At 42.2% G+C, this 27,777-nt stretch overlaps 3 protein-coding genes across 4 annotated transcripts; 2 read left to right on the top strand and 1 right to left on the bottom strand.

The window, feature by feature from the left end:
• Positions 1–2,083: 2,083 nt before the first annotated feature.
• LOC309495455 (microfibril-associated glycoprotein 4-like) lies at positions 2,084–5,350 on the top strand. Its single transcript, XM_082165254.1, has 5 exons — positions 2,084–2,215; positions 2,294–2,503; positions 4,383–4,479; positions 4,594–4,758; positions 4,848–5,350. The coding sequence occupies exons 1-5, from the start codon at positions 2,210–2,212 to the stop codon at positions 5,102–5,104; spliced, it is 735 nt and encodes a 244-aa protein (XP_082021380.1). The 5' UTR covers positions 2,084–2,209; the 3' UTR covers positions 5,105–5,350.
• LOC309495453 (microfibril-associated glycoprotein 4-like) lies at positions 2,195–27,777 on the top strand. Of its 2 annotated transcripts, none has more exons than XM_082165250.1 (5): positions 2,195–2,215; positions 25,234–25,443; positions 26,930–27,026; positions 27,109–27,276; positions 27,366–27,777. In XM_082165250.1, exons 1-5 carry the CDS (start codon positions 2,210–2,212, stop codon positions 27,626–27,628), a joined length of 744 nt encoding a protein of 247 aa, XP_082021376.1. In that variant the 5' UTR covers positions 2,195–2,209; the 3' UTR covers positions 27,629–27,777. The 2 variants fall into 2 exon arrangements, with proteins under 2 accessions (XP_082021376.1, XP_082021377.1); XM_082165251.1 differs by lacking the exon at positions 2,195–2,215 and adding an exon at positions 25,125–25,142.
• On the bottom strand, positions 5,220–6,594 carry LOC309495477 (microfibril-associated glycoprotein 4-like). Its single transcript, XM_082165290.1, has 3 exons — positions 6,379–6,594; positions 6,202–6,298; positions 5,220–6,067 (listed from the first exon to the last, which is right to left on the bottom strand). The coding sequence occupies exons 1-3, from the start codon at positions 6,577–6,579 to the stop codon at positions 5,904–5,906; spliced, it is 462 nt and encodes a 153-aa protein (XP_082021416.1). The 5' UTR covers positions 6,580–6,594; the 3' UTR covers positions 5,220–5,903.

Raw genomic sequence — 27,777 nt, 5'->3', positions numbered from 1 at the left:
TTCGACACATCAGTACAGCCCTGTATCACCCACAGGCAAATGGTGGGGTGGAACAATTCCATCAATCCCTAAAAAATGGCATCAGAGCACATCAGGCCCAGGGCTGTTCCTTTAAAACAAGCCATACGTCTAACACTGCTACACTACCGTGCTACCCAGCATTCAACCACAGAGGTTTCCCCAGCCTCGCTCAAGCTGGGTAGGGAGTTACACCTACCACTGGATAGGCTCCGCCCCACCGCAGTCCAGAACACACTCACACCAGTCAAAGCCTCAGTCACCCGCCGTCAGAAGCAGATGAAACAGTGGTATGACAAGAAAAAGAGGGTCAGGATACCAGATATCACTGTGGCAGACTGGGTGAGAGCTCGCCGACTGCACAGGGAAAACAAGATGGTATCATTTTGGTCCACTCCACAGCAAGTGGTCCGCCGACTGGGACCAGCCACATACCTCCTAGATGATGGCACCCGTTGGCACGCCAGCTGCCTTCAGAAGGTGCCAGCACCTCCTGCAATGTTAACTCAGAACAGCGGGGACATAATGCCACCCAGAGCGGAGCAGGAGGACTCCATACCACAAGCAGCCGCACAGCCTGAAGGTACTCCCTTGTTGTCACACCCAGTCCCCCCATCATCATTGTCGCTGCCCTTTTCCCCAGCTTCCACACCACTGTTCGCCTCACCTTCAGCTGTGTGTTCTCCACGGCCAGTGCACGCCAGGGCACGGCCCAATTACTTGAAGGACTTTGTGTCTACCTTTCATAGTTGAACCCCCCAGAGAGGGGAAAATGTTATGTCCGCTCAGGACGAATTAATCTGTGTTCGTTTGGTAACGCCTCGCTGCATGTTTAGGTTGCAGCTGTTTTGGTCTGAAATGTTCGGTTCCGGTTTTTCCAAAAAGTAAAGAGAGTTGCATGCATAAATCTCTCGTCCAGCGTCTTGTTTTATACAAAACAGTCTCCACAACGGATTGAAGCGTGCGTCCAAGTGAGGACTGTGCGCGAGCCTCAAGAGATATCCACTCTTGAGTATCTCACAGTATCCGCGCCACTGATCGCAGCAGCAACAAGCACTTTGATTACTTGATTTAAAAAACAACACATTTCTGCTCTACTAGTTAACTGGAGATGTTTTATTTATTTGTATTGGTACATTCGTGCCGCGAGATGTTTCAAAAGTGGTGGGGACAATATCGACCTTAGCAAAAAGTGGTGGGGACATGTCCCACCCACAAATTACGCCTATGGATTGTACGCATCAAAGGGTTAAAGCAATAAATCAAAATGGTGGACAAGAGAAAAGTTTCAGGCAATGAAAGGTCAAACAGAACACAAGTTCTAAGCATATAAATGGCAGACGTAAAAATTGGGTATCACTCAACTCTACATGTTGTACAGAATCTAAAGAGACTAATTTGTGACTTGGTCAAACTCGAAAAAGGCCATTTTCATATCTCTCGACCAGTAGATGGCACTGTTCCGAAACTGAGCAAACTTTAGTTAGCATGGATGCATTCAACTCGGCATGAGCTCCTGAATCAGGGGAAAAGTGTAGTTTCTAGGTCTTACGGTTCAAAATGATCAGTCAATATTCAGACTCTCCTCTATCTATGTGCCAATTTTCACAACTTTTCACACCAAACAGGTCTATGGGCTGCCATTGACTTTCATTCAAGAATATTTATAATAAAAATCAAAAGAAGAATTTGGGGCCAAGCACTTAAATCACAGCAAGCACACCAAACAACACAGGGAACAGTCAAAAAATCTAAGGCACATTATGAGAGACACCACGTTTACATCCTAAATTATAATTAATCATGATGGAATTAATCCAAACTACAAACTGTAGGTATAAACTAAATGACCCAGGTTCAGTCAGACTTACTGAATAGATAAAATACAATTTTGTCTCACTACATGTACAGTTTGCATCAAGGATGACAGATGCCTTTTTTATTTGCATACAAAATCTGGGTGTTCGTAAAGTAAATTTCCTCTGTAACAGAGGAGGAGTCTGAGAATCTGACAGATATATAAAGAGTGTTTGTGTCAGACTGAACAACACAAACGGTGAGTTACTGTTTTATTCTTCATTTACCTCACAGAACATTCAGACATTTAGATTGAAAAAAAATTTATGTTTCTGTTATTTTTGTCTAGATAAATCCGATATCTGCTGTGATCTACTGAGGAGAGTCTGAGAAGATGGCAGTAAGTTAATCAACAACTCTACATTTCTAGAGAGGGTTTTCAGTGTGATGTTCATCTCTTTCTCTCTGTCTCGTTTAGTTGATGGTGTTCTTGGTGGTTCTTCTCTCTGTTGTTCTGGTGAACGGGTGCAGTCAGGATGGAGACATGCCGGCCGACTGTTCTGACCTTTATAAAGCAGGACAAAAGCTCAGTGGGATTTACTCCATCTATCCAGCAGGAGACGTTCCTGTCTGGGTTTACTGTCACATGGTCTCAGATGGGAAAGATGATGACAACGGAGGATGGACGGTACGAATGTGACTTTAGATCATCACACACACATCAGAACATACATTATGAATCATATATTCTATATACAGAGGTGGGTAGTAACGAAGTACATTTACTTCGTTACATTTACTTGAGTATTTTTTTAGAAAAATTGTACTTTTAAGAGTAGATTTGAATGTGGGTACTTTTTACTTTCACTCGAGTACATTTCTAATGAAAAAAACTGTACTTTTACTTCGTTACATTGGGCGACGTTCCTCTCGTTACTTTATTTTAATGCAATATGTGTTGTTAAATGCGTAGTTTATTCCAAGCGCGCTGTATCTTTTTTTCTGGACTTGAGCGATGCTCAATTCACAAATGAATCACTCTTTTGAGTCGATTCTGTTCAAAGACTTCATCAAACAAGTTCAGATCTGTCTAAGTCGGTTCGCGAATCAGTTTGAATGATTCAGTTCCTGATTCTGTTCAGTTCCCTGCACGCACTGAATCATCTGAAGCGATTTCAATTCACACTGGACTCGGAGTCGTAACAGGAAGATTTAAGCACATCAAGAGCGTTAGATGAAGTGGCAGTGGACCTACAGTAGGCTACAGTCAAGTGAGAGCAAATCTTCAAATGCATCATATTTTTGCCAGCGATGAAGATCTTTATTAGTTGAACATCTTCGTAAGCTGTCTGTGAATGAATGATTCCACAGGAGTCAGGACGATATATTCGATTTCATTTAACTCAGGTAATACATTTTACAACCAAACAGATTATTACGCCACGATACTAGAAAGTATGACATTACCCGTTTTTTGGACATATACATTAATTTACATTAAATAAAGCTCCCATTGTTCACAGTTTATGAACACCCGCCATCCCGCGGTAGTGTGTGTGTGTGTGTGTGTGTGTGTGTGTATGTGTGTGTATTGCGCAGTGGCGTGCGAACTCGACTTGAAAACGAATGCCTTTGCCTGCCGTAGATAGTTAACCAGTTAAAACATGCTTGCAGAAATATACATTTGATTATATTTTGGAGAACAGTCAGAAGAAGATTCGTCCATGTATTTTTTTTTTTTTTTTTTCATTGTGTGTGTTCAGGTTCAGTAGCAGTCATGAGCGCATGTGAAGAGTTCTTAACTCTTCTCTGTCAATACATGCCTTTGAATGCAACACTCTGCAGATTCACTTTATTTCGACATTGTCTAATAATCCAAATGTAGTTGTATAAGTTACTATTATACAAACCAGAGGACAGGCAATGATTTTCGAGCTATACAGATGGCAGAAATATTGCTTACGTCTCTCTTCTGTTTTTGTTGCAAAGATAGCTGATAATAATAGTCATTTAAATAAACAAAATCTAAATAATATCATATTTTATATATATGACGACTTAAGAGGCAAAAGCCTCTAAGTACCATCTGAAATTTTCTTCCAAAAGAGCATTTTTATCAAGCTTGTATGTTTATGTTCACACTTAAATGGCAATGAAAAGTAGCCTACCTATTAATTGTCATTAAAGTGAAATTACTGAATTTAAATATACGAGCTTGATAAAAATGATTGTTTTAGAAGAAAATTTCAGATGGCACTCAGAGGCTTTTGCATCAAGTCTTCATATATATATATATATATATATATATATATATATATATATATATATATGTATGTATATATATATATATATATATATATATATAGGCCTATATGATCCGAAGTAACTAGTTACTCGCTACTTGAGTAGTTTTTTCATTGGATACTTTTTTACTCTTACTCAAGTAACTATTAAGATTATTACTTTTACTTTTACTTTGAGTAAATATTTCTATAAGTACTTGTACTTTTACTTGAGTACAGTTTTTGGATACTCTACCCACCTCTGTCTATATAAACCCATCACAGGTGATTCAGAGGAGAATGGACGGCAGTGTGAATTTCTATCGGCCGTGGAATCAGTACAAGAGAGGATTCGGGAATGTGGAGAGCGAATACTGGCTGGGTAAGATCTCACAGCGTGTGTCCGTTTGTGTGGATGATCATGTGTTTGGTTGAACATGTTCTTCATGTGTGTGTGTGTGTGTGTGTGTGTGTGTGTGTGTGTGTGTGTGAACAGGGCTGGAGAACATGTACCAGCTGACACGTAAGAAGTACACGCTGAGAGTGGATCTGGAGGACTTTGAAGGAAGGAAGGGTTTTGCTCTGTACTCGTTTTTCTCTGTGGATTGTGAAACTGACGGGTATAAACTGCATGTTTCAGGGTTCAAGGATGGAGGAGCTGGTAGGACACTTTCATTCACATTCAAGAAATCACACTCAGTTGAGTAAATGTTCACCTGATGTCCTCAATGATGTTCCTCCACTCTACAGGCGACTCTTTATCTGGCCATAATGAAATGAAGTTCTCCACCTTTGACAAAGACCAAGACACCTGGGATAAGAACTGTGCCAAACAGTATCTCGGGGCATTTTGGTACAATACCTGTCACTCTGCAAACCCCAACGGTGTGTATATATGGGGAGAAGATCCCACCATTTTTGCCATTGGAGATGTTTGGTACAGCTGGAAGAGTAATTATGCTGTTGGTATGAAATCCATCAGCATGAAGATCAGACCTGTGTCTTAGACATTTGAAGAAACATTACAGAGTTTCTCAGAAACAAAAAAACAAAACAATAAAATTAAGGTTTTGGGTTTCCTTTCCTCTGTTAACTGTGAAACTGTGAAAATCATGGGATATATGGTAACTTGGGATATATGGCTGTTGTGTACTCTCGTCAATTATTTTCTTCTTTGTTTTGGGTCACTTTTTTAAATCTACAACTGAAACAAATCAACAATAAACTTTAATAAACTCCAGCAATGAAAAGCATTATGTGTTGATGTGGATTTGTTTATCTTCACAATAGACCTCAGAAACTGTAAATGAGGAATTCAGTTCAACTGTTCATAAACTGATTTACTTTCCCTATAAATACAATCCCAAATAAACAACGTGTAAGTTTATCTTAACACAGATATCCCTGTTTATTTGTCAGCAAAAGTCTTACATCAAAAAGTTTTACATCACATTTTGCTGCATCCAGTGGATTTTCCTGTTTTGGACATTTTTCTTGGTTATGCAAACATTAAGTAAACATTACATTTGATCAAATTGCAAACATGAAAATGTTACTTTTTAATGTTCTCTGAGCATTCCAAAAAAAATCCTGAAATTAAACATTCCCTGTTACTGTAGCTAAGTGTGTGTATGTATATATGTATATATAGGCTATACACTTCTTTATTGTATGGAAAGAGAACATCTCAATTTACTTATTTGACGTAGGAATTGAAGCAAGATCATACTCTTATTAACACCTAAAGACTACTGTCACTAATAAACAAGTCCTGTATGGATTCTGTTTTCCACGTGCTCACATAGCTTATAGCTTACAGTAATGAATGGATATCAATTTTGTACAAACTCTTTCACAATCCACAGAGAAGGAAGAGTACAGAGCAAAACCCTTCCTTCCTTCAAAGTCCTCCAGATCCACTCTCATCATGTACTTTCTGTTACGTGTCAGCTGGTACATGTTCTCCAGCCCTATTCACACACACACACACACACACACACACACACACACACACACACACACACACACACACACACACACGAAGAACATGTTCAACCAAACACATGATCATCCACACAAACGGACACACGCTGTGAGATCTTACCCAGCCAGTATTCGCTCTCCACATTCCCGAATCCTCTCTTGTACTGATTCCACGGCCGATAGAAATTCACACTGCCGTCCATTCTCCTCTGAATCACCTGAGATGGGTTTATATAGAATATATGATTCATAATGTATGTTCTGATGTGTGTTTGATGATCTAAAGTCACATTCATACCGTCCATCCTCCGTTGTCTTGATCTTTCCCATCTGAGACCATGTGACAGTAAACCCAGACAGGAACATCTCCTGCTGGATAGATGGAGTAAATCCCACTGACTGTTTCTCCTGAGTTACAGACATCAGAACAGTCGAATGACATGAATTTACAGTCACTGCTCAATACAACCGGGAGAAGAACCACCAAAAACACCTTCATCTACAAGAGACAGAAAGAGAGAGATGAACATCACACTGAAGTCAAGGTGGAACCATCTCTAAAAATGTGATTGACACAATGAAGGAAACCAATGAACTTACTGCCATCTTCTCAATCTCTCCTCAGCAGTTTCACAGCAAAGATAAGGTTTTGATCTAAAAATCTGTTAAAAATTGTAAGAACTTCTGAATGCCCAGACTGTCTATGTTAAATGTTGGAGAATAAAACAGTAACTCAGGGGCACGAAATCTACTCAATCTTTAGTTTTTTTTTTTATTCATCCATCCTTCATAATTTGGGTGAGGAATTCGACAACTGTCTGAAATTTGACAAACAATTCAGTTCTGTCGTAGGCTCAAGTTTCTTCTATCTTCACTCTCTCTCTCTAAAAATCAAACCTTTTTTCTGAGGGCTATCTAGAGGTGTAACGGTCACCAGCTGGAGTGCCCTTGAGAGCCACCAGAGGGCACTCCACACCGGACTATCATATTTACTCACAGACTATAATTCCCATCCTGCATCTACCTGGACTGATTACTTCATACACCTGCACTGCACTGATTACACGCACCTGCACCTCATTCACACACACATAAAAGCCACTTCCACACTCCACTTCTTGGCGAAGTATTGCATTGCCCTGGCGTACAATTGCTGAACGTTTATTCCTGTGTTTGCTGTTCTCGTTTACTGACCTTGGACTGTGTATCTTGACTAGTGATGGCAAAATGAGGCTTCCTGAACCACTGAGACCTCGCAGTCCATTGCTTCAGCCAAAGGTTCATTACTCGAAGCTTCATTCAGAATTGCTCACTAGTGACACCTAGCTACTGTGCAAAGAAATAGCAGACAAATTCATTCATTCTGAACCAGTGTTCAGAGCCACGCCCCCCCTCCCTCCCTAATTTTATAAAAAAATATATTGTTTTTTTAATAATTTTTTTTATATTTTATAAAATACTTTTAGAAATAAAAATATTTATTTGTAATGTAAATATACAAATAAATATTTATATTTATTTGTATATTTTTATTTAAATGTATATTTTATAAAAATATTTTTATAAATACAAATATTTATTTATTTATTTTGTAGGCTACTCACTGTTGATGTCTGTAACCTTTCATTTGCAATAATAAAAAGATATGATCAGACATTTGTCCATTACTGTGTATAATATAAAATATGTATCTTTCTCTGTCTGAATTTACTTGTGCAGAGTCACACACACAGTTTATTAATTATTCATAAATTGTTTGGATAGTGACAGTATGAACGACAACAGTGACACTGTGTTGAGTGCAGTGCTTATGTTAGAGGGAGTGTAATAAAGTACATTTATTCATTTAGCAGATTATAGATAACAGATTCAAGTAAACTGCAACAGAATAGTCCGGAAGGAAGGATTACAATAGATTTTTTATTGAGAAACAGAATTATTTCAAGTGTGTTGGGGTTTAGACGATTCCTCTTCTTGGACAAAATCTCTCTAGCCTTGGAAAATATCCTTTCACAAGGAACAGGGGATGCAGGGGAACGTAAAAATGGCAGTGGTACAAATGAGGACACTGATGCTTCAGTTGAGCCCAGACAGGGGAGGATCTCCTCTTTCTTGCTCGTCCATTACCAGGAAAAAGAAGAGTCACAAAAAGCAAACACATCCAAAAAGGCAATCCAAATCAAAAAGCAGTCCAGTCCAGATGCAAAAATCCAGAGCAATCCAAATAATCTTATCTAATTAATATAACAAGACTATAATATAGCTAGGCCTACTATAATAATAATATACTATAACTATTCTAACCTGATAATGTAATAATATACAGCCCTCACATATGACACAACAGTTATCATCTAACTCTCTGACTCTCTGACACTGACACTACTACAACTGCTTCTACTACTCCTGCAACACCCACAAGGAGGCGTGAGTTTCGAACCGCCTTTTATCCGGAAGCGACACTCAGACCGAACCGATGACGTATCCACACAAACCGAGGCCTCGTTTGTCATTAGTCACGTGATTTTCACGTTAACAACACAAGCCTCGAATCGCGGCTTCATCTGGCACGCCCACTTTTTCTCGACACACGCTCCGACGCCTCGCTTCAAATGTCCCATCACTAATCTTGACTCCTGATTGTTCTCTGCCTGCCTTTACCCGGATCGCTAATTGGACTTTGCCTTTTGCTGCCTGCCCTGACTTCTGCCTGTGACCCCGATCTGCCCTGTGTTCTCTCCGTTGTTCTGTCTGCTGTTGATTTACCCTGCCTGTCTGACCCCTCTAAATAAAGCTGCAAATGGATCCCTCCTCGTCCGCTGCATCATTACAGAATACTTCGCCACTACAAGGATCCAGCGGCTTCCCCTGTGAATATCGGCCAGGTTTGGACAATTCACTAATGTTATTAACCCTTAAGCAGGGCTCTCGATCGCTTGAGGATTATATCCAAGAGTATTTAGATCTCGCCTACTGTTCTGATATGCCGGACTGTGTGCTCATAGATTTCTTTTGTGACGGCATTAATCAGCCGCTTAGATCACGTTTAATCCGTGAGGGTCCCCGTTCATCGCTCAGTCAGTTTATGGACTATGCCTTGTTGACTATTGGTTCAGCGTTCACCATGGGGGGCGCGGAGGAATGCACCATTACTTCCGTGCCTATAATGGCAGCCGCACCAGAGTCTTGTCACGTCTCAGCAGATCTTCCAGAGCCCTGTCACTTCTCAGCAGATCTTCCAGAGCCCTGTCACTTCTCAGCAGATCTTCCAGAGCCCTGTCACTTCTCAGCAGATCTTCCAGAGCCCTGTCACTTCTCAGCAGATCTTCCAGAGCCCTGTCACTTCTCAGCAGATCTTCCAGAGCCCTGTCACTTCTCAACAGATCTTCCAGAGCCTTGTCACTTCTCAGCAGATCTTCCAGAGCCCCGTCACGTCTCAGCAGATCGTCCAGAGCCCCGTCACGTCTCAGCAGACCGTCCAGAGCCTCGTTACGTCTTAGCAGAATTCCCCGAGCCCTCTACTGTTGAGGGGGCGTTTCCAGAGACCGTCCCCGTCACGCCAGCCATCAAGCTAGTCACCGGATCGGTCTATTATCGTCCAGGACTGGTATCCAGTGTGGCTGATTCCCCGCTGAGGTCAGTACGTGTTGCCATAAGGGCCATCGTGCAGGAGTCTCGTCCCGCTGAGACTATCCTGCATAAATCATGTTTCACCGAGACCTTCCTGCCTGAGTATCTTCCTGCCGAGCCTGCACTTCATGCCAGTCCAGTCGAGCCTGCACTTCACGCCAGTCCAGAGCTGTGTTCACCGCTGGTCCTGCCCAGCACAAAGCCTTCACCGCTGGTCCTGCCCAGCACAAAGCCTTCACCGCTGGTCCTGCCCAGCTCAGAGCCCTCTTCGCCGCTGGTCCTGCCCAGCTCAAAGCCCTCTTCGCCGCTGGTCCTGCCCAGCTCAGAGCCCTCTTCATCGCTGGTCCTAACCAGTTCAGAGTCCTCTTCGCCGCTGGTCCTACCCAGTTCAAAGCCCTCGCTGCCGCTGGTCCCGTCAAGCTCAGAGCGCACTGATCCTGATCCTGAGCCAGAGCTTCACGTCAGTCCCGCCGAGCCAGAGCCAGAGCTTCACGTCAGTCCTGCCGAGCCAGAGCTTCACGTCAGTCCTGCCGAGCCAGAGCCAGAGCTTCACGTCACGTCCGCCCGTCCAGAGTCTCGTCCCGCCGAGACTGAATCTGTTCCTGAGCCTGAGCCTGATACTGACCCTGAGCCTGAATCTGTTCCTCTTCCTCTTTCCACGCCTGTGTCTTCGGACAAGATGGCCGACTCCACGCCTGTGTCTTCGGACAAGATGGCCGACTCCACGCCTGTGTCTTCGGACAAGATGGCCACCACCGAGCCAGTGTCTCTGGACAAGATGGTCTCCACCGAGCCAATGTCTCAGGACAAGATGGTCTCCAACGAGCCAGTGTCTCAGGACAAGATGGTCTCCACCGAGCCAGTGTTTTCGGACAAGATGGCCGCCGCTGAGCTGGTGTCTGTCCCTGAGCCGGTGTCTGTTCCTGTTCCTGAACCAATGTCTGTTCCTGTGCCATGGTCACCTCCCTGGCCTCCCGAGGGGTCGTCGCCTCCTGAAGGGTCGTCGCCTCCCAAGTGGTCGTCTCCACCCTGGCCGCCCGAGGGGTCTTCACCGCCGTGGCTGCCCGAAGGGTCTTCGCCCTGGTCGCCTGCACAGCCTGCTCCGCCCTGGTCGCCTGCACAGCCTGCTCCGCCCTGGTCGCCTGCACAGCCTGCTCCGCCCTGGTCGCCTGCACAGCCTGCTCTGCCCTGGTCGCCTGCACAGCCTGCTCCGCCCTGGTCGCCTGCACAGCCTGCTCCGCCCTGGTCGCCTGCACAGCCTGCTCCGCCCTGGTCGCCTGCACAGCCTGCTCCGCTCTGGCCTTCCGTATTACCGCAGTCTCAAGGTCCTCTTCCGCTCCACGGACCTGGCCCTCCATCCCGCCCCCGGATCCGCCTCCGGGCCACCTCCCACCTGGACAGTTTTTGAGCGTCTGGAAGCCGCTCTTTGGGGAGGGGCTATGTAACGGTCACCAGCTGGAGTGCCCTTGAGAGCCACCAGAGGGCACTCCACACCGGACTATCATATTTACTCACAGACTACAATTCCCATCCTGCATCTACCTGGACTGATTACTTCATACACCTGCACTGCACTGATTACACGCACCTGCACCTCATTCACACACACATAAAAGCCACTTCCACACTCCACTTCTCGGCGAAGTATTGCATTGCCCCGGCGTACAATTTCCGAGCGTTTATTCCTGTGTTTGCTGTTCTCGTTTACTGACCTTGGACTGTGTATCTTGACTCCTGATTGTTCTCTGCCTGCCTTTACCCGGATCGCTAATTGGACTTTGCCTTTTGCTGCCTGCCCTGACTTCTGCCTGTGACCCCGATCTGCTCTGTGTTCTCTCCGTTGTTCTGTCTGCTGTTGATTTACCCTGCCTGTCTGACCACTCTAAATAAAGCTGCAAATGGATCCCTCCTCGTCCGCTGCATCATTACAAGAGGCTGCTATCCATGCTTTTATCACTTTTCAACTGGATTATTGCAACTCCCTCTACTACTGCATATCTAAGACCCATATCTCCCGCCTACAGAAGTTTGTAAAAAAAATTCGATCACGTCACGCCGCTTCTGAGATCCCTACATTGGCAGCCGATTCATTATAGAATCGAGTTTAAAATCTTTCTCCTTGTTTACAAATCATTTAATAATCTAGCACCTTGTTATTTGACAAATCTACTCCACCCTTACACACTCCCATGAGAGGACTAATATCGGAGGGCAAATTCTTCCTTAAGATCCCCAAAACCCGCCTGAAGAACAGGGCAAATAGAGCCTTTGAAGTGTCTGGCCTCACTCTTTGGAATAACCTACCAGATCACATTAGAATGGCTTCCACTTTATCTGAGTCCAAACCCTGTCTCAAAACTCATCTTTTCTCCATAACTTTTAGTATGTAGTTCCGTCGGTTCTTTGCTGGTTTTAAATGTTTGTTGTTCATTTACAGTGTATTCTTTTTTTATTTTATTTTATTTCATTGTACAGCAGTTTAGTTGGCCTTCAACCGTTTTTAAATGTGCTTTAGAAATTGACCTTGACCTAGGGTTTTTCGAGAATGCTGTTATGAGTCCTAAAATTTACAGGAATGAGTTTGTAATAAAATGCAGTTGTCCCTCCTGTAAATAACCAAACTGTTTACCATAACCGTATTAAGGACTGAAATACCAGACTGACAACAGCCATATTCTGCTGCTGTATGAACATGGCCAAATTAAGATGACATTTTTGGTTCCCCAAAGAAACATTTAGTAAACAGTTCTTGAAGGAACCATTTTTTTACTAGTATGAAGGACATTTTCAAAATCTAAAGAACCTTTTTCCACTATAAAGAAGATTTTGTCTTTTGAAAAGATTCCATGGATGTTGAAGGTTCTTTGTTTTTTATGGATATATACTTGTCCTCTATTTCTGTCAGCTTTGGAGAATATATGTGAAGAAAACATGATATTTCAGTGCACTGGAATGATTTTGACACCATAGGGCCATCCAAGCTCAAACTCATCTGATCGATACACACTATGAGTCTGCCTGTGAACCCTGCTGTCCATCAACAGAGGGAGCCCTCATTCAAGAATATGCATTTCATGGCATTTTTAGATCCTGCCAGTAATTGTTGTTTGGTGGTTAATAATGGAAACACATCAGAATCACAAAGAGCTTTATTATATTTACACACACAAGGAATTTGTCTTGGTGACAGGTGCTTCCAGTGCAGGCATACAAAGGAATTACACAATAAAATTGTATCTAGCACAATACTATTTTAAAGAAGAACTAAATTTAAATAATGCAATATAGTACAGTGAGAAATATAGACTGGAAAAGATACATTTTCTGTGTAATAAGTTTAATGAATGTACAGATATGGTATTAACAGGTGTACAGTTATGAGAGTTTTAACTGTTCAGACTGAATATAGCCTGAGGGCCAAAAAAAACCTGTTCTTGTGCCTGGCTGTTCTGATGCTCAGTGCTCTGTAGCGCCGGCCAGAAGGCAACAGTTCAGAGAGAGAGTGGGCTGGGTGTGAGGGGTCCGGCATGATTTACTTCTCACTGTGATTTACTTCTCACCATTTTTCTCACTGTAGAGTACAGGTCCTGGAGGGTTGGGCAGGGGGGAACCAATAGTCTTCTCAGCCGTACTGACTGTACATTGTAGTTATGTCTGATTTGGTAACTACTAAACCAGATAGTTCTAGATGAACACAGGACAGACTCAATGACGGCTGAGTAGAACTGTTTCAGCAGCTCCTGTGGCAGGTTGAACTTCCTCGGCTGACAAAGGAAGTACAACCTCCGCTGGGTCGTTTTGAGTCTATGTGAGTGTCCTATTTCTGAGAGATGGTGGTCCCCAGGAACATGAATGTCACAGTGCTGTTCATGATGATGAGTTGGGGGTTTCTCCTGAAGTCCACGATCATCTCCACTGTTTTGCGCCTTTTCAGCTCCATGGTGGTTGTGGATAATAACAGAGATTTTGAAGCAACAGGGAACTTCAAACTGCTTCAGTAATCTGTTGAAGATCTGCCTGAAGATTGGGGCTGTAAGGGTGGATTCCTGCAGTAGTTCAAGCTGCAAGACTGCCGGATGACTAAAGAAACGTTATTAGCAAGATGGTAGAAAACTGCACATTTCTTGTCTATTCCACCCACTGCCACTTATACCAATAAGCGCAGTTACAATAGCTTAATATGTGGGAGAGCGTTGAGTGACAATATTGTATTGCAATATGTAGCACTTCAAAGTCAATACCAAATCAAAACTATTTAGCACATTATTTGTAATTGAAAATGTTTAATGACAAAATATGGTTATGGTTACACTTAAAATAGTTACAAAATAGATGTATGAGATGATGATAACTTATACCATTAATCTTACCCAGCATGTAAAATGTGACCTGAGAGAGAGAGAGAGAGAGAGAGAGAGAGAGAGAGAGAGAGAGAGAGAGACCCAATAATAAGAAGAGAGCCCCAAGAAAGGGACCCAGAGAATAAGAGAGCCAGAGCATCAAAGAGACAGAGCAACAGTTATAGTTGTTTTATCCTTTCCTGACCATGTGACTAAAACTCAAATGTGAGACATTCAAACTGACCAATCAGATAATTACACTTCCCCCACCGTACTAAAGGTGTGACAATTCATCGACCCCCAAAATACACACATCTTGATCACTATCAGCCCCTCTGTGCCTTTAGGAATTCCAAATGGTCCTTGTGGTAGAAAGAGGGGGTGGAAAACAGTAAAGCAAATGTCTTGGTTCATTTCAAATATCTTGGATTATTTTCAATCCTACAGGGCCAGTTGGTCAGCATAGACGTTTAACAGGCAGGTAAAACACTATCTGGGCCTGAAGCTTTCCTTGTCTTCTGTTTTTTGAAGACCCGACACACAGACCTTAAGCGCAGGTTGGATGGCAGGAGGGCAAAGCGGGTGTGCGGTGTGAGACTGCGCTTCTCAAACCTGCAGTACAATGTACTTGGTGATGTTCCTCAGGCTGAACCTGGATCGTTGGCTGAAAACTGTTTTTTCAGCTTTTCAGAGTAGTTTCTTTTAGCCACTCTGATCTCCTTTGTTAGTCTTTGTTTTGCTGTTTCATCCACCAACTCCTCCTGCAACTTCTGTCCTCTTTGTCATGACAAAGCTGTTTGAGTTTCCCAGTTAACCATAGTTCATCATTAGTGAATGATAAGAATGTCCTGGTAGGGATGCACATATCCTCACAGAAACTGATGTATGATGATACGGTATCTGTGAGCTCGTCCAGATCGGTGGCAGCAGCTTCAAAAACACTCCAGTCAGTGCGATCAATGCAGGCTTTTAAATCTCGCTCTGCTTCATTAGCCCATCTTTTAACAGTCTAATTAATCTTCACAAAGCCTTACCGGTGTTACTTGGTGTAAATTATAGTAAACACTATCTGATTATGTTTTTATGTTTATTACATTTTTTGTTCAAAAAACAGATTAGACTGCAAATGTGTAAAAAAAAAAAAAAAAAAAACTTTATCTCAGGTGCATCACATATCTCTGGATCATCTTTGACATGTTTCTACACATTGTTTCAGAGTAGATCTGTGGGAAATTCATCTGATTGAAATGATTTGGAAAGAGACACACTTGCCGAGATAAGATCTAAAGGCTGAAAATGCATATCAGAGCGAAAATCAAGTCATGAGATCAAAGGAACTGCCTGCAGAGCTCAGAGACAGGACTGTGTCGAGGCACAGATCTGGGAAAAACTACACTAAATTTCTGCTGCAATGAGGTTCACAAGAGCACAGTGGCCTCCATAAGTCTAAACTGGCAGAAGTTTGGATGAACAGAACTCTTTCTAGTGCTCTGAAAATGGTTGTCAAACCTGACTGAGATCAAGAGGATCAAATCCCCAAATACAGGAGGGCAAAGCTTGTCGCATCAAACCCAAAGAGACCCGAGGCTGTAATCACAGGTGCTTCAATGGAGTACAGATGTAAAGTACTGATTTTAAGGGTCTGAATACGTAAGCAATGTGATATTTTTGTGCTTTCTCATAATGCTTTGTCATTATGGGATGGATTGATGTTAAACATTTTAAAGCATAAAGCATTTTAGCATAAGGCTGCAACATAACAAAATGTGAAAGAAATGAAACGATATGAATATGTTCATAAGGCACTGTTTATTTTTTAAATATTTTAATATCAGGTTATTGAGACAATAAGCACTGTTTGTTTTCAAAGATAAAGGATGAACCAATATTTAATGTCCTGAAATAAAATACAGGTCACATGACTTTCAGCTTTCTGTGTAAATATGTGAACACACATCCTAATAATGCACTATTGTACTTTTCATAGGCAGTTTTTTCAGCTTATAAATATAACTTTCATCAGTGTTGTGTGTAACGCGTTACAGTAACGTAACTCCTTTTTTGGAGCAAAAAGTAGTGTAACACGCTACTACTGAAAATTTGGTAGCGAAACATAGTTCCTTATTCAATTAGGCGCAACGTTACTTTTCCCAGGGACAGATTTGACAGCGACACTGCCTTCTCCAGTCACAAGCTCCACACGGTACGTGACAGAGGCTGGTAGCAGAGCAATCAATTCAATACTAATCCCACCAATACAAATCAATACTACCCACCGGATGAAAAAGAACATAAAACTTTCTAAACTTTATTAATTATAGCAGCACTGTCCTTGTACAGCATAATATTTTTAACTCTTACAATGTAATACAAATAATTTCTTAAAAGTTTCTCATATACCAAAAAAAAAACTATTTTTTTGTTTTGTTTAATTTTTAGACACACAGACATCAAGAATCAGCCTATGAATCTCAACAATGGTGACAATTATAAAGCATGTTGCAGTGCATTCTGGGTGCCACCAATCAAAACTCATTCTTAGCTCCCATCATGCATTGCTGCATGAATAAATAATGAGCTTATGATCAGAGGTGATCTGTTTGTCACCATTGCTGAGATTCATATGCCAATTCTTGATGCCTGTGTGTGCCTACATAAAAAAAAATTTGATTTCAATGGATTTCATTGAAAAGGCAAAAAATATTATACTGTACAAGGACAGTGCTGCTATAATTAATAAAGTAAACCTAACTCAGAAATTGGGCTCTATATGAGTTCAGTGATTCAGGTCAAATGATTGTGAAATAATGATTATGCTAAAACACAACCAACCCCATCAGATCACCTTTTCTATTTATTCATCTGGCTGTAATAACTCAGGTACAGCAGCCAAACAAAATCTAAAGTTAATGATTTAAGGGTGAAGAGCCCAACTAAAACAAACACTGATCACCATAATGGTGACTTAAAATGACAGTTCTCCTTCAGTGATTCTGCTCGTTAACATCAGGTGTCTTCAATGTTGGCAATAAAAAAGAAAGAGTTCTTAATTCATTTTTGACGTCTGTCTGTTATTCAGATATTTTTGTTAAATTTTTTTTTTTGTCAATTTTACTCATTTTAAATGGTTACATTTTAAGGAATTAATTTGATTAATTATTACTATATTCTAATTTGTTACATTTAATGAATAATATTGCTTGTAATCTCTTGCCACAATTTTATTCAGTAGATATAGCGTATTCATTTTGACAGTGTATGCATGGGATCTCAGTTACCGTCCTTTTGTGTGGCCACATCATCGGCCATCACAGATGGTAAGAACGTCTAGGTTACTTTTGTAACCCCCGTTCCCTGAAGGAGAGAATGGAGATGTTACATCACCTTTGAGTGTAAACTAAATGAGCCAATGGACATTGGCGTGCGCGATTTGCATTGCGCATGCCACCCCATGAAGCAGGTATATAAGGAAGTGAGCTTGCACCCGCATCTGCTGGGGCAAAGAAAGGAAAGGGCTTAAATGCAGAGAGAAAGTCGATCACTGCTGTTCCTTCTTACCCACACGGTGAGGCTATTTGGATAACACTGGGGACCCATTTCTAAACAAAAAGGGACGCTACAGACACCATTGGCCGTAGGGAGTTACCATGTGGAGATTAGACATATGGACTGACCATTAGGGTAGTGCTACATATGGAAGGTCTCTGGTCACCTAGTCTAGCACAAGGGCTGACCTACTGGATATACACACGAGTGCTAGACCTAGCGTCTGATGCCTCTGCCGCGTCTGACTGCCGAGGGTGCTGGAGGAACACCTGTGGAGCAGATAAGTGCATGTATCCCATCCTTGAAGGGGAGTGGCACTGCAAGCATAACACAGAGCGGGTCCCCAAAATTACTGGCTGCTTGTGGCGAGTACACGGGAGAACACAGGCTCTACACAGAGCTTGTAATACCTCCTCTAGGGGCAGCGCTTGCAGGTTCACCACGTGATCCCTAAAAGGAGAGGTGGGAACTTTGGGCATGTATCCGGCCGGGGTCTCAGGATTACATGAGAGTTGGCCAGCAGGAAAAGCCAGCAGATCCCCCACCCTCTTAACAGAAGCCAGTGCAGTCAGGAGCACCGCCTTAAGAAATAAGATCTTAAAATCTACTGACTGCAGTGGCTCAAAGGGCACTATATGCAAGGCTGACAAGACCAAGGAGAGGTCCCAAGAGGGTACAAGGTGAAGGGGGGGAGTATTCAACCTCCTTGCGTCCCTCAGTAACCAGCTGATCAGGTCGTGCTTCCCCACAGACTTACCATCTACTGCATCGTGAAGTACAGTGATAGCAGCAACATACACTTTCAGGATGGAGGGAGACAGCCTTTGCTCCAGCCCTTCTTGCAGGAAGGAAAGCACGGCTCTGATCTGGCATTTCCGGGGGTCTTTTCGGTGAGAAGAGCACCACTCAACGAACAGGTTCAACTTCAGAGTGTAGACGCGCCTTGTAGAGGGTGCTCTACGTGTGAATGTTCACGGTGCATTTTATGCAAACAACTCTAATCGTAGTTGTAACTCTATATTTACAGTAGGCATAATTGTCATTGCGTATGTGTATGCAGCATGAGTCAAATACAATCTTCTGTTCGTGAACAGTTGTATTTCATTCAATTCTGACTATGCATCCGTGCATTTAATTGCCATTGGCTCGTGTGATAGTAATATGGATCTTAGTAGTATTTTAAGTGATAATTGATTCTATAAACAACTATAAAAGATACATTTCGGCTTTCTCCGGCTCCCTGCACCGGGCGTAATGCGAAACCGGAAGTGTCCAACCCAACACTTGCTGATCCGAAATCCAAAATGGCGGCCACGTGCAACTAGCCTATTGTCCAGCCTCAAGCATTCGGGACACGGAGCACGACAATCTCACCGGCCCGGGAAAACATGACCGTCAGCTCTGGGTCAGACTCGATCAACGCCACTCTCCCCGAAGGGGGCAACGCAGCCGAATCTTCATCCCTGGAGGACTCTATCCCACCCTTCGATGTAGCAATCGATATCTGATCCTCTGCCGGAGCCCCGAATGAAATGCTAGGCCCCCCGTGAGACCAGAAATCTCACCCAGAAGCTCCACAGCTTGCGATGTGCTAGAGGAGTTGGGGGCCCACTGAGATAAACTCGGCGATCACACATGTATTCAATGAAGTAGCCGAGGAACTAGATTGGAGCATGTCAGCGGGGACTCCATCTCGTTTGAGGTATTCAAGTCTTGACAGCAGCACTGCGATGGTCATCTTCCTGCAATAGGTACATAACTCATCCACAAAAGCCACTTCAGCGTGCTTTAAGCCCAAACACATGAGGTAGCAATCGGGGCTGTCAGATGGAGCCAGGTAACGACAGCATACAGAAACACACGGGTGAAATGACATCACAACACTCGTGATTGCTCTTTTAGGGAAATAGCTCTTTTATAATGCTGAAGTTCAAAGGGAATGGTCGTTGCACAGCGCGCAAGACTATTGGAAGGCTGCTGTGTGCACAGGAACTCTTTTAGTTTAACTGTAATAAATGCAGAGGTGGAGACCACCGCTGACGCGCTGTCACACCAACACTCTCTGCAGAGCTTCTTCCGGGTTTGTAGAACACTCGTACGGATGATTGCAGAGCAAAATCGATGAAACGCTCGGCTTCAAGGCGAAAGCTTGAATGTGCAAGTGCAAGCAGGGTGCGTGATACCAATCTGGCACGGCAATGTCCACTGGCTCGTTTAGTTTACAATCTAAGTTGATTGGGCTGTCAGGCGAGATCCAAATTCGTCAGTTCAGTTCTGGTGTAACGTCGAAGATGACTGACTGATAGGGAACTGAAGGATTTGAAATGTTGTAAAGGCTACATGGAGATGATGCATCAAGTTTTGTTTTTTAACCACAAGAGGGCCACCTTTAAAATATTAAATAAAAGCCAAACCCTCACAGACCTTTCTGCATTTCTATCATCATATATTCTTTGTTTAAAAGTAGCCTATAATGTACAGAATCCTGTCTAACCCCCTTCAGAAAAGAACATTAAACAGTAAAATGTCTCTGCTTTTCTTATCCTGTTCTAAAACATATACACTTGCAACCCAGTTGCATGCAAGGTATGCTGAGAACTGAAAATACTGTATCTCTGGTAAACTCTTCCAGGAGCACAAAATGGATTTAAGCAAAGAAAGGAGAACAATGTGTTGGGCTCTGAGGTCATGGCAGTCAGCTGATCTTCCAAGATGACAAACATCAAAATCAAACATTAATCTATGATGAATCAAAACGATTATATATTTTGTTTAACTGCAGTTTGTTTGATGAGATTATGTTGGTCCAGGATGTGCTGTAGGGGGAAATGGAATTTGTGCCCAATCCTTTGTGCCTTATCCTAATCCCCTAATCCTTTGTGGTTTTAGGTAAAATGGGTATGTCTGGATGTGGATTATGACTTATTATCAATAAACATATGTATTTATTTGAACATTTTCCAAAAAAATTCCAAAATATAGCTGTATGCAGCAATTATTGGGCCCAACCAAGCCCACAAAGCACATCAAATTTGGTTGTAGCATTATGGCGATTATTTTTGGCTAAATGTTTAAAAATGGAATTACAATTGAACCAAAATTTATTTTAAAGTTTCATTTCTTTACAGCAAACGGCTGCAGAAGAAACAGATTCTTCTGTTTCTGAGAAAGCCTACATTATGTAAAACAATTTAAATGGCCTTAAATCACAACAGCATTTTTTGTTATTTGTTATTCCACAATCCACCTAGGTCAAGTGTCAAATAAGTCCACTGAATTTAATTCCAATTGGCTTTTAACATTTTCTTATAACTTCTGGATCCTGATTGGCCGATGTTGGCCATGTTCCCTTTCGAGGGAATTCGCACTGCGTCTATGGGGAACGCCTCTTAGTGTAACGCGTCTGAGGGGGCTGCTTGCGGCCACTGTGAAGCACTATCTATCAGAGTGCTGCGCTCCTGCCTGGCCATTTTCAATGAAGCCAGTCAGGATCACGCTCCCCGCGGTTCGGGTCCCGCGTCCGTTGAGGCGCCGTGTTGGCTCAGATTGCGGGGCTCGCAGATGGAGCTGGCAGAGGGGATTGAGACTGCTTTGGCACTTTCTCAGTCCTCATCTGCTAGCTCCAATCCCACCACTCCCCGTGCGGAAGCCCGCTCCAAGGCTTCTTACGGGTTGAGGGCCCGGTGCTGCAGCTATACAATTCAAATGTAGATGTGTTCAGCATCATGGCGGGGAATCTCGATGGAAACTTGCCATTTCAGAGTGCACCAGTGTATGAGGAGCTTGTGGAGGTTGTGACTTGTGTGGTGGCTCAAACTAAACATCAGTTGGCCACACAAAAGGCAGGAACCGCAGGCTAGAGGTAAGCTTGATAAGCGCTTACTGCAGCACAGTTTACAGTGGGGGCTAAGGAGAACGGCTATGGGATGATGTTGCGGGTGGACAGACTGATCTCATGAAATGGCGTATGTATGACACGCCAATTCGTATTTCCATTTTTGGCATGCTATCAACACGCATAATCGCTTTTCAGCGTGTTTATCAATGCCGTTGACTTAACGTTACATTACTGTATATATAAATGTATATGACCTACCCCAACCCCGTCCCTAAACCTACCCGTCACTGGGGTTAATACCATTTATGAGTGTTCCCCTACCATCCTAGGAAAAAAAAAAATCGCTCCCCAGATGTAGATATACATTTTGCTTCGTTTCGCTCGGACATTTAACGGCGTACACATACACGCGGAATCACTCTGACATTTAACGGCGTAGACATACACGCGTAGGCATGTGCCGGTATCACATTTTCATGCTGCGATTAATTGAGTGATCTTTTATCACGGTATACGGTATTATCACGATATTTTAATTGCACATGAGAAACAAATGGATTGGGGGGGGGGGAGGATGCAAAAAATAAAATAAAACTTGCATCACAAGGTGTAATTGTGATTGTCAAAACATTTGGTAAATAAACTGAATTTTATTAAGTTTAGTGACAACATGTTACAATGATTACATGGTACAATGACTGGTAGGCTACTGTTTGTATTGCTTAACACAAATTTAACGATTTCAATTCAATACTTGGGATTTGATTTAAATCTTGATTCAATATTGACTAATTTTGGATAAATATTAGGAAGGCTACAGTAGATAGCCCACATGTTATTTTTTTCTCATGAAAAATAAAATATCTCACATAATGCTATGTAACCATATATAGAGCCCTATCAGCTGGTATTATTAAAGGTTACAAATAACTAATTAAATCAAATATAATGTGGTTTTCATTATAATAACAATTATGTAATGACACACGTAAAAAATATAATAAATATGTAAAAAAGTGCAGTGCACATATTCAGCAAAATACTCCTCTTTATCTATATGTTTTAGTCATCTAACATGCTGCTGGTCATTAAATAGTTTAAATGTAACGTTCTGTGACACAATTGTTCGCCTGTTTCATATCAAAAGTAACCTGCTCTGTCTTGTTTGACGGTCTTCGTGTCCTCTTTGCTCCGCGATTTTTCTCTGCGTGAGAAAACGGATGTGTGGCGTGAGCGTGTGAAGAGTCTCGCGCTGAATGCGTCGAGTTGGCAGCTCTGCTTTTAGAAGCGGGATGGATCCGGATAGATCGGCGGCGGCCATAGACTGTAGGCGGTGGCGTTCCTCCTTCCACCATGCTGCTTCTCCATGTGAGGACTGTTTACATTAGACTAGAAGTGCGCACCGGCCGCATGCTTATACACGTGGCGATTGTTTACATCAGAGTGCGCACGTGTTTCGCGCAGCATATACGCAGTGTTTGTTTAAGCGGTTGATGGAAAATAAGCTATAATGCGCGTTCTAAAAATCTAAATTCGGATCTATTATTTTTCACGGTATTTTGAAGTGCCCGCGATAACAATATCGTGCATATTCATTACCGCGATTTATCGCATTACCGAATACCGGCACATGTCTATACACGCGGAAGATGACGGTTCGTTTCGGCGTGGACATACACGCGGATAGCTCAAAATGCGTATAGATAACACGCCACTTGACTTGAAAGTGGCGTGTATGTTTACGCAAAGTCATGATGTCATGTTGGGGTGGAAGAGGCTTTGGCCAGCTACCTCTCCCCTGATATTGTGTCATCCCTAAAAGCCCCGCCGCTGCCCACCAAACCCTGCCATACTACATCTGCTTTGGTGGGCAGAGCTTATATGGCAGCGGGTCAGGCTGGTACAAGCCTGCATACCATGGCTATCTTGCAGGCTTACCAGGCAGACCTTTTAAAAGACCTTGAAAGGGGCGAGGGACCTACAGTTGATGATATTGCCGAGCTGTGTAAAGCTGCAGACCTGTCTCTCCGGGTTACCAAGGAGACGGCCCATGCCATCTCCACTGCAGCCCTGGTAACTACGGAGTGGCACCTGTGTCTTAATCTTTTGGGCATCAAGGAGAAGGACAAGGCTTTCCTCATTGATGGCCTGTTCGGCGACGCCGTTAATGCGGCCCTCGACAGGTTCCAGGAGTTGAAAAAGCAATCAGCAGCTTTCAGGCATTATCTCCCTTGCCGCTCAAGGTCTAAGAAGGCTGCCGCCAGGGGGCACTCTAGCCGGCGCTCTCGCCCACAGCCTCTTGAGAAGGCGGATCCGAGGACTGTCCTCCAGGAAGTGCATCAAATTTTGTGAATATATATTATGATGTTTAAGAGTTATAGCTATTTATATTTTTGTGCACTACAAAACATGGCACTCCCAAGGTTTGACAAAAAAATTTTTGGCATAGAGAATCAAAAATGTTTTGTTTCCTAATTTGTTACAGCTTAACAGCTTAACAACTTAACCACACAGGTTATTATTTCAGTGGTTTCATTCCAATCGGGTAAACAGTCTAGAAAGAATTTGCAAAAAGACGTTAAAGCGATGAATCAAAATGGAAAACCATGGCAAGTTTTGTCTAGAGAAATGTAAGTTTAGGTCATAAAAGATCAGTCAGAACAAAAGTTATAAACATATATTTATGTGTTTTTTCCTCTAGGCGGTGTGGGCGCCAACCTTCTCAGGCACCTTCAGGGCACTGTAGCGATAACACATGCAAACTTTAACAATGATAAGTCAAAGCATTCACAAAATATAGCATTTTATGTACAAAAAGAGTGGTGCCCAAAATTGCCGACATGAAAATTGGGTATCACTCAACTCAACTCTTAAAAAAAGCATTTTTTTTCTTATCTCGTGTCCAGTAGTTGGCGCTGTTCCGAAACTAAGCATCGTTTAGGCAGACTAGACAAAATTTGTATAAGATGCAAAAAAAACGTATGGTTCATAAGATATTAGCATTAACATGAGTGCTTTATTTGACCCATTGGTGGCGGTATAGGGTTTGAGATAGTTTCCAAATTTGCTATGGTCAATGTTCAGACTCTGCTCTATCTATGTGCCAATGTCACAACTTCTAACCAAACACTTTTATATGCTGCCATAGACTTCAATTCAGGTGTAATAATCATAATAAGAATATAGCTGTATTCAGAATATAGCTGAATCACTGTAAGCACAGCATGTCAAACAAAACAGTGAACATTCATTAAATCTAATATAGATTATGAGAGAGACCACATTTACACCCAAAATGATAATTAATCATGATGGAATTAATCCAAACTACAAATTGTAGATAATCACACGGATATAGTCAGATTTACTAAATATATAAAATACAATTGTGTCCGTCACCGCATGTTTAACTTCCATCAAGGATGACAGATGCCTTTTTCATTTGCATCCAAAATGCAGGTGATTGTAAAGTAAATTTCCTCTTTAACACAGAGGAGGAGTCTGAGAATCTGACAGATATATAAAGAGTGTTTGTGTTAGACTGAACAACACAAACGGTGAGTTACTGTTTTATTCTTCATTTACCTCACAGAACTTTCAGACATTTATACTTTAAGAAAACGGACATAATATAATTTTTTTTTTATTATTTTTGTCTAGATAAAACAAATCTCTGCTGTGATCTACTGAGGAGAGGCTGAGAAGATGGTAGCAAGTTCATCAATAAGTCTACGTTCATAGAAAGGGATTCAGCTTTATTTCAGTGTCATGTTCATCTCTTTCTCTCTGTCTCATGTAGTTGATGGTGTTCTTGGAGGTTCTTCTCTCTGTTGTTCTGGTGAGCGGGTGCAGTCAGGATGGAGAAATGCCGGCCGACTGTTCTGACCTTTATAAAGCAGGACAAAAGCTCAGTGAGATTTACTCCATCTATCCAGCAGGAGACGTTCCTGTCTGGGTTTACTGTCACATGATCTCAGATGGGAAAGATGAAGACAACGGAGCATGGACGGTATGAATGTGACTTTAGATCAGGGGTCGGCAAGTAACTTTGGCCGCGGGCCAATATTTTTTTTAGCCAGTAGATGGCGGGCCAGCTACACGGAGTAGGCCTATGGATACAAATTCAATACTCTTATATATACTCTTTTTATTTTATAAAAATAAAAAGATGAAAAACGACTTGGTTTTCCATTATTTATTTCCTGAACTGAAATGAAAAAACGAATTTTCTGATTTTCTGATTGTGCTCAGATCAAAAATAGAAAAAAATGAATTACTGGATTAGACAAATTTTTATTTTAATTTTTAATTTAACACCTTATGCATATATCAAGGAAATCATTTTAAACAGATCAAGTACTATTGTGGTAACAGATTACAGCCATTTTAATAAAGGTGTGAATAGCAATCATGCCTCATTCCGTACAGTCCGACTTTTGAACTTTATTCCTTTTTTTTTTATTATTATTTATTTGGGGACACACACATACACACCTAAGGTTTAAGGAGGTCTGCGCGGGACTGTTTTTTTTCCCCGTCCCGCTCCCACAAGGTTCTATTCAGCTACTGCTTAAAATATACTCGGTGTTCACCCGCTTTATTTCCCGACCTGACGGGTCCACAAAATTTAGATCTCGTTTCCATAATCTCACATTCAAATGTCTCTAACGGAAAGGAGGAGATTAAGTAGCCTATAATAATTATAAATGCTATACAAAAATTGTGTTCGTGTCAATATAAATAGTAGGCTATTTTAACATTGTGCTGTCAGCAGAGAAAAAAAATGCCACAGAAAAAAAAGAAAAGAAATATAAATAACATAAATTAAATAGGACAAAGCCTATCACTCAAATTTCTAAGCAACATAAACGAAAATCATATTGCCCTACTGACGAAATGAAGTAGGCTATTTTCTGCCGAACTATTTCAAACATCCTTGCAAAAAAAGAATGTTGTTGACTGACAATGGTTTCAGTACCAAACAGCTCCTCAGAGCGGATGTACAGGTGGTCAGAATTAAGTGCGGATACGCTGTCAAAAGATGTCGGGAGTGCGAGTGGGCTATTGTCAGTCAGACCGCCCGCTCCGTCCAAAGTACACCAGAGTTCTGACCGCTAACGTCTTTTGACGCGCGAATGGACACAAAGTGGTCAAGCGTATATCTAGACGCGGCAGGCGCGAATTTGACGCGCTATTCGCGTCCGGTGTGAACGCACAGTTATACTTTAAAATGTAATCCCGCGCCGCATGATTCCCTATGGGCGTTTCACACAGTATGCGGCGGTGAAATCGCCGCGCGACTACGGCTTTTCTCAAGTAGTGGAAGAGTTTTGTGCAGCATTTAGGACTTCCAAAATAATCCGGCGGGCCAGAAAATATTGCTGGCGGGCCAGTTTTGGCCCGCGGGCCGCCAGTTGCCGTTCCCTGCTTTAGATCATCACACACACATCAGAACATACATTATGAATCATATATTCTATATAAACCCATCACAGGTGATTCAGAGGAGAATGGACGGAAGTGTGAATTTCTATCGGCCGTGGAATCAGTACAAGAGAGGATTCGGGAATGTGGAGAGCGAATACTGGCTGGGTAAGATCTCACAGCGTGTGTCCGTTTGTGTGGATGATCATGTGTTTGGTTGAACATGTTCTTCATGTGTGTGTGTGAACAGGGCTGGAGAACATGTACCAGCTGACACATAACAGAAAGTACATGCTGAGAGTGGATCTGGAGGACTTCACTGGAAGGAAGGGTTTTGCTCTGTACTCGTCCTTCTCTGTGGATTGTGAAACTGATGGGTATAAACTGCATGTTTCAGGGTTCAAGGATGGAGGAGCAGGTAAGACACTTTCATTCACATTCAAGAAATCACACTCAGTTGAGTAAATGTTCACCTGATATCATCAATGATGTTTCTCCTCTCTGCAGGCGACTCTCTGACCTACCATAATGGACAGAAGTTCTCCACCTTTGACAAAGACCAAGACACCTGGGAGAATAACTGTTCCAAACAGTATCTCGGGGCATTTTGGTACAATACCTGTCACTATGCAAACCCCAACGGTGTGTATTTATGGGGGGAAGATCCCACCATTTTTGCCATTGGAAATGTTTGGTACCACTGGAAGAGCAGTCATGCTGTTGGTATGAAATCCATCAGCATGAAGATCAGACGTGTCTTAGACATTTGAAGAAACATTAGAGTTTCTCAGAAACAAAAAAAACAAAACAATAAAATTAAGGTTTTGGATTTCCTTTCCTCTGTTAACTGTGAAACTTAGTAAATTATGGTATATATGGTAACTTTGGATATATGGCTGTTGTTTTGCGTAATCTCATC

This window comes from Leuciscus leuciscus (assembly GCF_965113295.1).
Source record: "Leuciscus leuciscus genome assembly, chromosome: 3".
Taxonomy (NCBI): domain Eukaryota; kingdom Metazoa; phylum Chordata; class Actinopteri; order Cypriniformes; family Leuciscidae; genus Leuciscus; species Leuciscus leuciscus.
Note: the sequence above shows the minus strand (reverse complement) of the source record. Positions and strands in the feature narration are given on the sequence as shown.

Bases quoted from the DNA above. Each gene is read 5' to 3' on its own strand.
- LOC309495453 (XM_082165250.1), top strand. The intron at 25,444-26,929 runs GTATGAATGTGA...AACCCATCACAG, and splicing joins AAGACAACGGAGCATGGACG to GTGATTCAGAGGAGAATGGA. The intron at 27,027-27,108 runs GTAAGATCTCAC...GTGTGTGAACAG, and splicing joins GGAGAGCGAATACTGGCTGG to GGCTGGAGAACATGTACCAG.
- LOC309495455 (XM_082165254.1), top strand. The intron at 4,480-4,593 runs GTAAGATCTCAC...GTGTGTGAACAG, and splicing joins GGAGAGCGAATACTGGCTGG to GGCTGGAGAACATGTACCAG. The intron at 4,759-4,847 runs GTAGGACACTTT...TCCACTCTACAG, and splicing joins GTTCAAGGATGGAGGAGCTG to GCGACTCTTTATCTGGCCAT.
- LOC309495477 (XM_082165290.1), bottom strand. From the start codon at position 6,579: ATGAAGGTGTTTTTGGTGGTTCTTCTCCCGGTTGTATTGAGCAGTGAC. The intron at 6,299-6,378 runs GTATGAATGTGA...AACCCATCTCAG, and splicing joins AAGACAACGGAGGATGGACG to GTGATTCAGAGGAGAATGGA. The intron at 6,068-6,201 runs GTAAGATCTCAC...GTGTGTGAATAG, and splicing joins GGAGAGCGAATACTGGCTGG to GGCTGGAGAACATGTACCAG.